The 14070-nt window shown below is 36.3% G+C and overlaps 1 protein-coding gene across 1 annotated transcript; it reads right to left on the reverse strand.

Annotated features, from left to right (window-relative positions):
* Positions 1-9470: 9470 nt before the first annotated feature.
* Positions 9471-12179, reverse strand: LOC133871943 (putative kinase-like protein TMKL1). The gene is made up of 2 exons (XM_062309417.1): positions 11284-12179; positions 9471-10437 (listed from the first exon to the last, which is right to left on the reverse strand). The coding sequence occupies exons 1-2, from the start codon at positions 11765-11767 to the stop codon at positions 9845-9847; spliced, it is 1077 nt and encodes a 358-aa protein (XP_062165401.1). The 5' UTR covers positions 11768-12179; the 3' UTR covers positions 9471-9844.
* Positions 12180-14070: the final 1891 nt, after the last annotated feature.

Here is a 14070-nt window from a genome sequence, read left to right on the forward strand (position 1 = left end):
TTTTCATCGTATTTTTTTTATAGGTTAGAAAATGCTTGTAAAAAAAAAAATTATCACACATCTTTCAATAAAAAGATAATAAAGGTTAAAACCCTTTATTTTTGCGTTCTTTTGCTTTCTCAAACATAAAAATATTTTCAAAAAATGGCTAAAAATGAAGTAAATCACATAAATGGAAAAAAAAAAATTCCGGAAAAGATAAGAGTCTTTATCTTAGTTTAATCCATATATATATTAAAACACGTTTAAATCTTTGTTCCCATAGGTATACATGGTTTAAAACAAAAATTATAAAGAAAAAAAATATCAAGAAGAATACGTAGTTTAATTTAAATATCAAAACATTAATTAAATACAAAATTAGTAGGAATCTATGTGTGATATCTATTATATTTAAATACAAATAAAACGCAATTAATTCTGACTATTAGGGAAAAAAAATACAAAGAAAAATAAAAAAAAAATTTATGAAAATTTATTCCCAGAGGTAGACATGGTTGAAAACGGAAAGTATAAAGAAGAAAAAAAAATAGCAAAAAGAATATCTAGATTCTAATTATAAAAATGCATAAAACACGAAGTCCTTCAATCTCCACAAAACCAAAAAAAAAAAAAACAAAAAAAAAACAAAAAACAAAAAAAAACAAAAAACAAAGTCCTTCAAAAAAAAACAAAACAAAACAAAATTATATACTTCAACACTCTGTTTTTTTCTTGAATGTTGCTGTTGGATGCTCTTAATTTCACAATTCAAGATGTTGCAAACCCTATATATATATATATATAACCAATTTAAGAGAGTAATATGACTTTTCAGCTTACTTGTACAGTTTCTTTAAAATTAATGTTTGTAATACCTATATGGTCAATTATGGGTAGTTTGTAGTACGTGTACGTTTTTAGTTTTAAATTTTGTCCCTCTATAATTTTGGAGAGTAGTAAATTTTGAAACCATAATATTGTATATTAAAATTTTGAACTTAATAAAATCTCATATAAGGAAAAAATTTTAAATAAGATTTTGGAGAAAAAAAAAAATCTGACCACTTAGAATTAATGTATGTTTTTAATTTTATTTTTTAAAAAAAATCTCACAACTTAATGCGGCTATAATGACACTTGATGATATAATGCAAAAAAAGTCTTTATTTTGGTCTCATGAAGATTAACACCCATGATATTTTTCATTAAAGCACAATAAATTTATTAAAATCATGACAAAACCGGTTCAACCTTTAAAATTCATCGATTTTTTTTACTTAAAAAACTGATTCAGTGTTTAAAAATTATGAGTTCACACCACGTGTCATAATTATCTATCGCACAAAGAACATTGCATGGATATATATATATATATATATATATATATATATATATATATATATATATAAATCACATAAAATTTTACTATCAAAAGAACCATAATTTTAGTTTTAATCCATATAAATTAAAACATTTAAAATATTCTCATGTGTAGTTTAAAATGGAAAGAAGTATAAAGAAAAAAAAAAATAGTAAGAAAAAAACTTGGATTTTTATTATCAAAGCATTAATAGTAGGATTAATAGTAGGAATCTATATATGATATTGTTAGTGTGATATGTACTTATTATGTTTCAATAAAAATAAAATTCATATAATTATGAACATTAAAAAAAAAAAACGCAATTCAAATTTAATGCTTAATTAATTCTTTAGTGTTTTAAAAGCATTTCTATACCTTTTGTGTACAATAATCAAATAAAATTTTGACTTTTTTGGCTTTCAAAAGCAGAATAATACTTTTAAAAAATAAATGAAAATCGTGTAAATCACATAAAAGAAAAACAAATATCCCATAAAACATTCAAATGAATTAAAACATAAGACTATTATTTTTAGTTTAATCCATGTAAATTAAAACATGTTAAAATCTTGGGAAAAATACAAAAAAGCCCCCCAAACTACCATCGATTCTCCGGATGGCACCCCAAACTACCAAAGCTTGGATTCCGGCCCCCCAAACTACCAGACGCTTGCTATTTGGCCCCCTTCGTCAGTTTGGGCCGTCTATATGGAAGGAAAACACTACATGTGCTGCGCACATGACGTTTAAGGACAAAAAAGTTGAAAATACCCTCAATTTTAACATTAAAATTATTAAATTGCCCTTTTTGAGAAAAAAATCCACTAGGTCATTTTCGTGGACCATCTCTCTCGCTCTCTTCTCCTGGAAACCTCATGCTTTCGTTTCCCTTCTTCTATTTAAACCCTCATCACCTCTCCATTCCCTCTCACACACTCACTCACTGATCACCCTCACCGTCCGGCGACCCCCAAAATCCCATACAAAATGCCTTCCTCGTCTTCCGTCACTCTGGTTTCCAAATGCACGATATACCCAGAACAAAAATCAGAGATGAAACCTCTAAAGTTCTCCTTCTCCGACCTCCCCATGCTCTCGTGCCAGTACATCCAAAAGGGTGTCCTACTCACCCGCCCACCCTACTCCATCAACCACCTCCTCTGCTCTCTCAAACACTCTCTATCCCTCGCTCTTACCCACTTCCCCGCCCTCGCCGGCCGTCTCTTCACCGACCCAGAGGACACCCGCGTCCACTTTGTCTGTAACGACCAAGGCGTCGACTTTATCCAAGCCAAAGCCAAGCACCTCTCAGTTCACACCCTCCTCTCGCCCAACCACGACGTCCCCGACTGCTTCAAAGAGTTCTTCGCCTTCGACAGGCCTCTCAGCTATTTGGCCGCCGTCCAGGTCACCGAGCTAAACGACGGCGTTTTGTGGATTATTGGTTGGTCAAATAAAGCAATTAGTTAATGGTAATTCACGTAACTTGTTAGTCTGATCATGTGTGACCTGGTTTGCATGGATTTTTCGGTTAGTATTGAGAAGTGGGCCAGACTAGCCGTTGAAGAGACCATGCTCTGTTTTAAACCTCCAAAACAGAGCACAAAGACTAAACCTCCACATTCCATGTCAACTAACTGCAAGGTTGCTTTCTTGCTGTCAAATATGGCTGGTGTGGGTGGCAATGGGATTGCTTTAGTTGGAGTATTAGGCACAGACCGGAGTTGGCCACGTGGGGGCACATGTCGGTGTACACATTGAGATGGTGGCAATCCTCGACAAGGCCCAAGTTGAACTCGGCCAGCAATGAATACACGTAGAAGACCGACACGCTTCCGTCGTGGGAATGATAAAGACTAAAAATGCTGAATACACGTAGAAGACCGACACTGCATGAGAGTTGCATGCTCTGTTTTACTACAAAACCGTAACAAACAAAGAGAGGGAGAGTGAGTGACTTTTTCTGGCTTCCTTCTATGTCCTGATGGGTGAAGAGATAAGAGAAAGTGGAGCTTTGCCACCACCTCCTCTGGATTTTGCTCCAACTCATCACTTGGGCATGTTATCCTTCCATGTATATAACTCCACACGCCGATATTGTTTGGTCCAACTTCTCTGAAAGGGTAGCACTAATTGGAGATGAAAATGATATGAACAAAAAAAGATGGAGCATGAGAAGTTTATGGGGGCTGTCGACAATTTTGCTAAATCATCATACTGAGTGATTGATTGCCTATGGTTACTTTGTGGTCAATGAGCATCTCCAGGTATTACTTTGGAAGCTGTTTTTATTATTCTCCTTAATACTGGGAAGCGTATACGCTACAAGAGGATTCTTCGTATCCATGCTGGCTGAGAGCATTCATGGAATCTGTGCTTCGGGTAATGCCCCAGACGAGATTTGCTGCCGATACATTCGGTGTGGTGACAATTTGTCTAGTTGTGGTCTTGATTCTTCTTGGTTTGCTATGCATCATTTACTCATTTTACTTCCGGTCTCGGATTCGTAGCCAAGGTTGTATTCAACTCAGTTATTTTAGTGGTCCTTGGATCATTCGAATTACATTCATATTGTTTGTGATCTGGTGGGGTTTTGGTGAGGTAATTCGGTTAAGTTTGTGGAGACGTGCCCTTGACCGGAAATGGCAGGAAACTGTTTGCAAATGCTACATTGATATTCTCTGTTTCGAGTTTCCTACCGTTAAGGGTTCTTTTACTTGGTTTATCTGTTTTGTCTAAACCAGAGGATTTTCTATTTGAAGCTATTGTTTTGTTGGCTTTTCTATTTGAAGCTTTTGTTGGTTTTATTGGAGATGAGTTTCAAGTTGTCGGAGAGTTCGGCCAACTCTGAGGTGGAGCGAGTCTCGTGGATCTGTTTGGAGTTGAAAATAGAGGGCATTTTCGACTTTTTTGTCCTTCAACGTCATGTGCGCGGCACATGTGTATTTTCCATCCATATAGACGGCCCAAACTGACGGATGGGTCCAAAAAGTAAGCGTCTGGTAGTTTGGGGGGCCAGAATCCAAGCTTTGGTAGTTTGGGGTGCCATCCGGAGAATCGATGGTAGTTTGGGGGGCTTTTTTGTATTTTTCCCTAAAATCTTTGTTCACATATGTGTAATTTAGAATGAAAATAAGTATGAAGAAAAAAAAAATAGAAAAAAGAAACAATAATTTTGATTATCAAAGCATAAAATAGAAAATTAGCAGAAATTTTTTATATTGTTGATGTCATATCTATTTATATATATTTTAATCTTATATAATTCTGAACATTCGAAAAAGCAAATGAACGGAGAAAAAATAAATAAATAATCTCATAAATATTCAAATGAAGAATTGTTCAACCAAAAATTACACAAACAAAATGGAAACATATTTAGATTTCAACAAAAAATATAAAATACTAAAGATATGCCTGTCTCCACAAAAGAGTCCTACTTATATCATTAATTGAGAGAGAGAGAGAGAGAGAGAGAGAGAGAGAGAGAGAGAGAGAGAGAGTGAGACTACGAGTTCGTTTGGCTTTACGATTTCAAAAAGTGCGATTTAAAATAACGATTTTAAAATGTACGATTTGAAAAAAGTGATTTTTAAAAATGCAGTTAAGCGTTTGGCAAAATCACAGTTTAGCCTTTAAAATAGTAAATTAGCCTTTAAAAATCTGCGTTTTCAAAAAAGCACCCTCTTACCTGCAATTTGAAAAAGTAAATTTTCTGCGTTTTCAAATCGCAATTTTTAAAAATGCAGTTCTCAAACTATTCATGTTTTGCGATTTGGTTTAAAATCGCACTTATTGTTTACGAAATCGCAATCCCAAATGCACTAGCTATATTATTAATAGAGAGATATATATTAAATAGACCGGTTCAATTTTATTTAAAAGACCGGTTCAGTACTTAAGGAACTGGTTTAGTCACTAAAAAGTATGGGTTCGTGCCACGTGTCACTATTCTATGCCACCTAAGAAAAAACTCGGCTTTTATATATATATATATTATGATTATTTTCTTGATGGGCTTCGATGGTAGAAAGACAATCAATCAGAGAGCCCCTTCTGTCCGGTCTTGGCAGAGAACATGGGTTTTTTGCCCACCAATAATCAGTCGACACGTCAGCTAAAAACAATAAAAACCAAAAAATTGAAATGCTGCTGATGTACTGAATCGTCTTCCCATTTTTCCCTTTTCTTCGTTCTTTCTTCTTCTGTTCTTTTTCTTTCCTTTCACAGGGACACGGTGAGGCAGAGGGAGAGAGTGGGTTTGAGAGGGGGAGGTCAGGGGAGAGAGATGCTGTCGGAGAGAGAAAGAGAGATGTCGAGGGAGAGAGAGGATCCGATCAACGGTGGGCCAGCGCTGGAGGAGCAGGAGGCGACATCCGGTTCTGGGTCGTCGACTGATGACCGGAGGTACTATTTTCGATGGCCAGAGCTGACTTCTGGCGAGGTAGTGAAGGTCCGGCAGTTCCTGTGGAGCGGTGATCACATCTAGTCCTGTGATTTAGTGCTCTCGGCATTCTGGTTCAACAGGAGATGGTGAATGGCGATGCGGGCGGGGTCGAACTCGAGTTGGCCATAGCGTCAGCGGCGTTCGGCTCGGGCCTAGGTAGCGTCGGCGGCGGCTTTCGAATTGGGCGACGGCAACGTTCGGATTTGGGCGGCGATTCACCGATGTTGAAGAACAGAGGGTATTTTGTTTTTTAGCATGCGTTGAAGAAGTGGTCGTTTGTTTTGTTCTATTTGATTTTTTTGTTCCATGCTTACGTGTCAACCTTTCATTGGAAGGCAAAAAATGCTTAGTTGCTATCGGGACTGGATTGAAATTATTCCCAATCAATAAAGGCAATCTTATCGTTGCATACGGAAGTGGATATCTTAACATGCTCATGGCTATCCAGTTTGACTGTTCATGGTGATCGAAAGGGTTTCTTTTAACCACATTTTCAAAAACTTTTCTTTTTATTTTTATTTTTTATATTTTTTTTTATAAATAATAATAAATAAAAAACAATACTTCTCGAAACATAACCAAGTACATGCACCTTTTTTCGGATCGTTTTTTTTTTCAAGTGGGATCTAGCTTCTTTGTTACATTAAGAAATTAAAAATTAAATAAAAAGAAAGTGCCGGCCAGCGTGTTGGTGGCAGCTAACGCGTCTAGCGGTTCCGCGATCATCACTAGAACTATTTAGCAGCCCTATGGTGGCCCTCGCCAAATCTGTCTAGCAGCTCCATGGTTGCCGCCAACACCGTGAAGACTAACTTCAATTTTTTTTTTTTTTTTTTTTTCAACTTATTTTTTCTTTTTTCAAAACACTATTTAAAATTTTACCAAATGAATTTTCTTTTGTGGATCCCACATAAAAAAACGTTTTTTTTTAAGAGATAAATGCAATATTGGTCTATGGAATTGCATCAATTTGTAAATAGCTCCCTAAGATATAAAAGTGGCTTAAAACTCTTGATGGTAAGCAAAAATAACAAATAACTTTTCACTCCTTATTGGGGCACTTTTTCAATAGTTGTCCAAGTGTCAGAAATCAGGTGAACAACCACTTTGGGCACGGGTTCGTTAAAGAAAGAGTCAAGCTCGAAACTCACACCAACCTAGAAAGCTGAGGGCCACCAGAGCAACAGTAATTGTGGTTCCGTTAGTACTGATAAATATAGACCCAATGGCAATAATAATGGTTATTCCATTTATGATAATACGTACTAGTTGAGCAATTGTAATATTGATGAGTTCAACAGTGATAACTATGCCACATTCTTTTTTTTTTTTTTTTTTTTTTGACATGTCCACATAAAAGGGGAAAGAAAAATTTGAACTAGTGACTTTCACTTTATGAGGTGTGGTCTTCAACCGATTGAACTACCTCTTGGAGACATAACTATGCCACATTCAACTGTAATAGTAGCTGCACGTTCAATAATAATAATAATGGCAAGTCCAATTACAATAATAATGATGATTTTGAAAGTGAGGATATGACACTTCAGCAATAATAATAATGATAACTTTTAACGGAAACGATAGTGAAAAGAATAGCAATAACAAGTTCAAATAATAATTGTATTGTTGACGATGGGGAAAAAATTGTCAAATTAATCTATATAATCACATAGAATGGAGAAAAGAAAGCGATTAAGGAAGAGAGGATGTGACTGTATGGTATTGCAGCAATGAGTGGCATAACTTCAAATCAACAATGGTTGAGCCGTTGACAAGTTTTGAACCATATATTAATGGGAGAATAGGGTGTTATTTTCAAGAATTTTTCTAAGGTCTGGAACTATCTAGAGATAATATGCATGAGATGAGAAACTCCCTCGTTTTTTTTGCTTGGAATGTTTGGACCAATCCCCTTTATATGGTTGGAATGTATCCATCCAACAATAGATAGAAAATAGGAGGAAATAGAGTTGCCCTGGCTAATCTAAAAGAGCTAGATGCTTTCTCTCTTTTATGATTTTTGTCTTATGATCAATGTATTATGTATTAAGTAGGGTTATACTTTTGTTTTTAAAGTGGTTAACATTGTAAGCCACTTAAAACACGTCATGTTAATCGATGAGACTTGAGTGTGATAAATTGGTGTGAAGAGTAACGTTATTCAATTTAAGATAGTTGTTAGGGGATATCTCATTCATTTTTCAAATTCCCCTAAGCTGTGCCGTCAAAGTCGGTCTTATGTGTGATTACGTATCACTATAATTGTTAAATTATTAATTAAATGTTAGATGAGTAGTGATACCTTAAATATCGTAAATATGAGTAGTAATTACATATTCATTATGCATAGCTACCTTAAATACCTACAAGAGTAATTTTAAAAAATCAACTCTTATTTCATTCTCATACAACTAGGTTGATGTGACAGTGCTAACCCCCTTCTCTTTTTTTTTTTAATAAAAGTTGATCCATTGATTAATATGGCACTGTCATATTAGCCTAGTTGTATGAGAGTGGAGTATGTAGCATTACTCTACCAACAATTATATTGGTACGTTAAATATCGTAATTACAGATTCGTTACACATAGCTGGTCTCAGTGGTGTGGTGGTGGGGGGGGGGGGGGGGGGGGGGGGAACTGATAATTTTTGTTTTCTGAACAAAAATATTAATAAACAACAAAAACACGAGACACTTAAAATAGTCGGACTTTTATGTTACATCATAAAAGTTTTCAAAAAAAAAAAAAAAACACGCTTTAAAAAGCATTGTCAAACGGAGCCGTGTTTCATGAAAAACTTAAGCAAGAATATGGGGAATAATAAAACATGATTGAGATTAAACAGATTCTTTATATAAAATGGGTTACAAAACGAAGTTCACAGTGCATCATCATCCATGGGCATTGCGCAGTACTGTATATATATATACGTTGGCGAAGGTTAAGCCGGAACTTTTACTACGGTAGTTGAGCGTCAACGGCTATGAAACTAGAGAAAAAATTATTGAGGACACATGAAGGACGAAAATGGAGCACAAGTACTGAAAGCAGTTGGATGAGTAATGATCCTCCATTGCTGCCTAATTTCAAGGCTACCCAAATTATGCATTTTTGCTTGATTGCTCCAATGGCCCAGTGCCGGTGTGTTTAGGCAAGCCGCAGAAAGCTGACCGACATTGATTAACTAAGTAGTTGCGGCCATTATGACATTAGGATAATCCCCTCCCCACCTCAACTATATATCCTGAGATTTTCAATAATTTTGCCGTCTGAATTGAATTCCCTAAATCAGTGAATTTAAATGATTTGATTACGAGATTAAGGGATTTTTTGTTAAATCTAATTTAAGGGATATGTTTATATTTAAAATTATTTAAATCACGACACTCAAATCAAATATCAAGGCAAGATAGAGTCTATAAGGCTTTAACGTGTGGATGTAAATCATAGGCTTAACCACCTTAAATCTGTGTTTTCTCTCGTTCCCATTATCTCTCTTCATTTTATTGTTAGTTTCTATACCCGCGTACCTACTCGGACAAGTAAGCCATATAAGAACTCTCTCACATTTGCTAGAGATCGGGATCCATTCATATCTCCACAACTTGACCAACTCCATTTCACACCCACCCACCATCTCCTATGCCAGCAACACTGAAAGAGAGAGAGAGAGATATGGAGTGGAACATTATGCAGAAAACAATGGATTATAGTATTTACACAATCTGGAGCTGCTGATTTTTGGCAATAAAGAACTCTGAAATGTGACAAACATAATCACCAATGACCAATCCTACGTTCCTTGATGGGTGGCCAGAAAGTGCGTCTTTTTCTCCATAAACATCAACATCAGTAATCCTACTGTCCACGTTCGATAGCCAAAATTTTCAACCATCATGCTTCGTGCGTATTATTTTTACTGTTCATATATACATCAATGTCGTCAATGTCATCATCATCATCATCATTCATGTTGATCTTGGAGAATTGGTCTATCAATAATCATACTGATCTTGGACTTTGATTTTCTGCAAAATCCCAAAGTTGTTTATTTTCCAATATCTTCAAGCTTCCAAAGGATCTGCTTAATATTGGGCCTCAGAGAAGGGGAAGGAGAGCAGCAAGACATGGCAAGCCGAAAGAATTTGAGAATGCCTTCTTCGGAAACCTGGCGACGACCATCATGCATGTTGCTGACAAGTATGTTTGGATGGAACAAGTCTGCAATCCTATGTCCAAGGACAGCATTTCTCATGAAGTTAGGCAAATAAAAATCCTCATCAGGAGTTGGGTCCTGATTGATTGGTTCCTTTCCTGAAAGAAGTTCCAGCAAGATTATCCCAAAGCTGTATATATCACTCTCTTGGCTTGCATCCTTCATTTTGATCAGCTCAGGGGCTCTGTAGCCCTCAGCTGCTGAAGCTTCGAGCATTTCTTGGCCAGCAGTAGCATTCAGCAGAAGATGAAGGCCAAAATCAGACATGTATGCTTGGTAATTGCGATCCAAAAGTATGTTTCTTGACTTGATGTTTCCGTGGATTATGGGCTTGTGCAATCCTGTATGGAGATGTTCCAATCCCTTGGCTATGGCAATTGAAATGCTGTAAATGTTTGCCCAGTTGTGAGACTCCCCATTACCATCTGCCAATATAAAAACAGAGTTGCTCTGTTCAAAATGTTTGTTTATGCAAGATAAAGAAGAAAGTATATATATATATATATTAAAAAAGAAGAAGCGAAAGATGAAATTAACAAGGTGAACAAGCGTTATCATCAGCTCTTTTTCAAGGGAAAAAGATAAGAGGAGATACTGACAAAGTTTGGTACCGACAGATGAATTATGCAGGGAAGACTCCAAATCCAGTTGTTTGTAAAAACGTGCATAATTTATGCAGACAAAACAAATTCCTTCTGAATTCAGTTAAGGTGAGCTAATCATCCCCCCACCACCACCACCACCAAGAGAAGACCAATCTTACGAACCCTTTCTCTTCCACTATTTCCACATCAATTTTGATAAACTTCTGAAAAATTACATTCATCTAGACCCTAATAAAAGTGAATCCGAGATATTAAAGCCAAAGGAGGCAAAATCAGGGGAAGCACTGAGGCTGAGAATTGAAGAAATATGACAATGTATCTGAAACATTTTTTCTGGAACCTGATTTGAGATTGAGTAAGCCATTCATTCCTTTTCATTTTGATAAACTTTTCCTATTTCAATTCCCTCTCCTTTCCCTAATCTACATCAAGGATTGCTCATTATCGAAACTAAATCCAAACCCAATAATCAACAATCCATTCAAAATGAATCACTGCTATCAATACTAGGAAACCATTTAATCCAAAATCGTTGAAGGACGAAAAGTAAAATAACCCAGTTTATATCCTGAGAAAGCAGAGAAACTAAAGTTACAGAAAAGAAGAACATTCTGACATCCAGCTTTAAATGAACGTCACAAGGCACAAGCTATGTGGATGTCTTACCTCGAATGAATTCTGCCAGATTGCCGTGCCTGTAAAACGGATGAACAAGAAGCTTCTCACCCCTCGGCCCTGCGTAGAATCCCAGAAGAGGCACCAAGTTGGGATGCCTTACGCACCCCAGCAGCCGAATCACTTCACCAAATTCTTCACCTCTTGCACAGCACACAGGCCTCAGAAACCTGAGCAGCCTCAGCTTGTTGCTGTGCTGCATTAACGCCTTATACAGCGTGCCATAGTTGGACTTTCCTATCACTTCCCCTGGAGCATCCAGTATGTCACAGATTGTCAGGTCCTCTCCCCCTTGGAAAGTAATCAAGTCCTCCATCTCTGCCTCATCTGCATGTTTCCGGTCCATATTTTCTAAATCTTCTCGACCATTTTTCGCCCTTCTTTTGCGGAAAAAAAAGACTAAGAGTATGAGAATTAGCAAGAGAGTTGTTGCAGCTAGTCCAAGAACGAGTTTGATCGTGTGGGTTTTCTTCATTCTACCAAAATTTTGCTTCTTTGGTGTGAGACTGATGAGAAAACAGTGTGAGCCAATGCATTAATGCATTCTTGGACAGGTAGAAAGAGTAAAGAACAAGGAATTAAGATCTGGGTGAAAGGTATTAGATTCGAAAGCGAAAGACAGAATGGAAATTTGGACCATTATTGATGGAAAAAGAACACAGGACGAGAAGAAGAAGAAGATAGGGTGTGAAACCCAGGATTCTTTCAGAACTATACTGGGAAAAACAGAGCTGTCAATTAGGTAGCTATTGGACTTTGAGATCCAAGGATGAGAAGCATTTGCATTTGCAGTGAGAAAAGAACAGAGAAGAGAGCAAATATACGCTGGCTGAATCTAGAAAGACAGAGTTGAACATGTGATGTTTTATCTAATTTTGACTGCATTGTCTGTGTTTCTTCTTCTACTTCACTTTCTTTTTCTTTTTCTTTTTGTTTGTTTTCTTTAATTTTTCGCCGTAATTAAAGATTGTTGAATAGATCAATAATGTGTTTACTTCCTCTTTATTGGATGCTTGGGGAGTACCACCTTCTTAATCACAAGAACCTGGTCCCACGCCTGCATGTTCCCATGAGTAGAAAGCACGCTGGAATAGGGAGCACTGAATGATGGATGGGTGGAAGTCAAGAGCGAACGGCATGGCAGACTCAGAACTATTTAATCTCTTATTAAAAATAAATATTTTAGTTTTGACTGTGGATGATGGGAATGGGACATCGACTGCTAAAAAAGAAAAAAGAAAAAAAATTCTATAAAGAAAATTTATAAAAACTTAGTTGGGAAGACAATTACAGAAACAATAATATATATTGATGATGATGTATAAGTTTAATAAATATATAAAATCAGTATATTTGATTGTACCAATTTGTATTAAGTTGCACAAAGTTCAAAAAATAACTTAAAACTATTTGCGACTAAGTATAATTAGAAGAAAGAAAAAAAAAAAACTCCACACATTAACTTGCCGTTTGAAATCTTGACGGAAACTGACAGTGTGTCACATTATCTCCAATCAAAATTAGACACGTGTTTCCTATAAGGAAAATTAAGAAAAAGAAAGAACAAAAATATTAGAAAAAAGAAAGAAGAAAAAGATTTACTCGATGGGGATCTTTAATTTACAACTATTCTAAGTCCTAAAGTCAAGGTTTTGACTCTCAATCGATTCATCCGAATTTTTCTTTTAAAATCCAGGCGTTACATCTCTCTCCTTATAAAATTTTTGTCCTTGAAATTTAAGACTTAAATATGACACAAACAAGGTGTGATTACCTAAATCCTCGGGAGGATCTTCGAATCCGTGCTCAGTGGGCTCTTGTGGGATCTCATCTTAGCCATTTTTTGGTATCGGGTCTACCTCGTCGTCTCCGTAGAGTGAATCCATTTCCTCCTCTTCGACTAGCTGCGCAGCTAGAAGAAATTGGAAATCATCGGCATCCGTGTCCGAGTCTTCCTCGTCCGGCCGGGTAGAATACTAACAATCCAGCTAGTAAGTCATCAGGCTAACCAAACAGTATATATGTCACCTAGGGCATGGTTTTCAATGTGACCCATGTCATAGTACTCCTCACTCCAGTTCAAAAATCTCCAAATCTTTCCTAAACCTTTCCACATATGGCACAATCCAATCACCCTCTAGGTCTTGGAGTACGGGAGCCATATCCTTAGTTTCCTCAAACATGTGTCAATATCTATTTTGCATCTCCTACTTTCAACTCCCATTAAGCTTTATATATTTTGAAAAACGCAGACTCCTAAATAATCAACCGTAAATAAGTATGCAACCAAAATATAAAAGCGGAAAAACAATAGGCACATATATTTTGGTTACGAAGTAGAAACTCTTTGCAATAAAAGAGAAAAACCACTCTGGGGCAGCCAAACCCATGAAATCTACTATTCAGAAGAAATAACTAGTTACAAGATAGGAGTACTCACAAAACCTTTGTAGTAGACGTACCTTGAACTCTAACAAGTACACATACTTGAGCACCTCTCAACCAGACCCCTGTTTGAAGAGTTCTTCAATAGATTCCTTTAACTTAGAGCTCATTTCAAAATTAGACTTCAAACGATTGAATACAAACCAAATAAAACTGTAAAAGAGTTAGCACATTTAACAATTTATGTCTAAACACCCCCTCTTAACACAATGAAATTCTACATTGAATTCTTACAATAACACAACCTATAAGCCTTTTTAAATAGGTTTCAGAAATTCTAATTCTACACAAACTTGGATTTGTATAGTAGGCGTCCAAACCTGCAACTGAAAC

This window comes from Alnus glutinosa, chromosome 6, assembly GCF_958979055.1.
Source record: "Alnus glutinosa chromosome 6, dhAlnGlut1.1, whole genome shotgun sequence".
NCBI classification, from domain to species: Eukaryota; Viridiplantae; Streptophyta; class Magnoliopsida; order Fagales; family Betulaceae; genus Alnus; species Alnus glutinosa.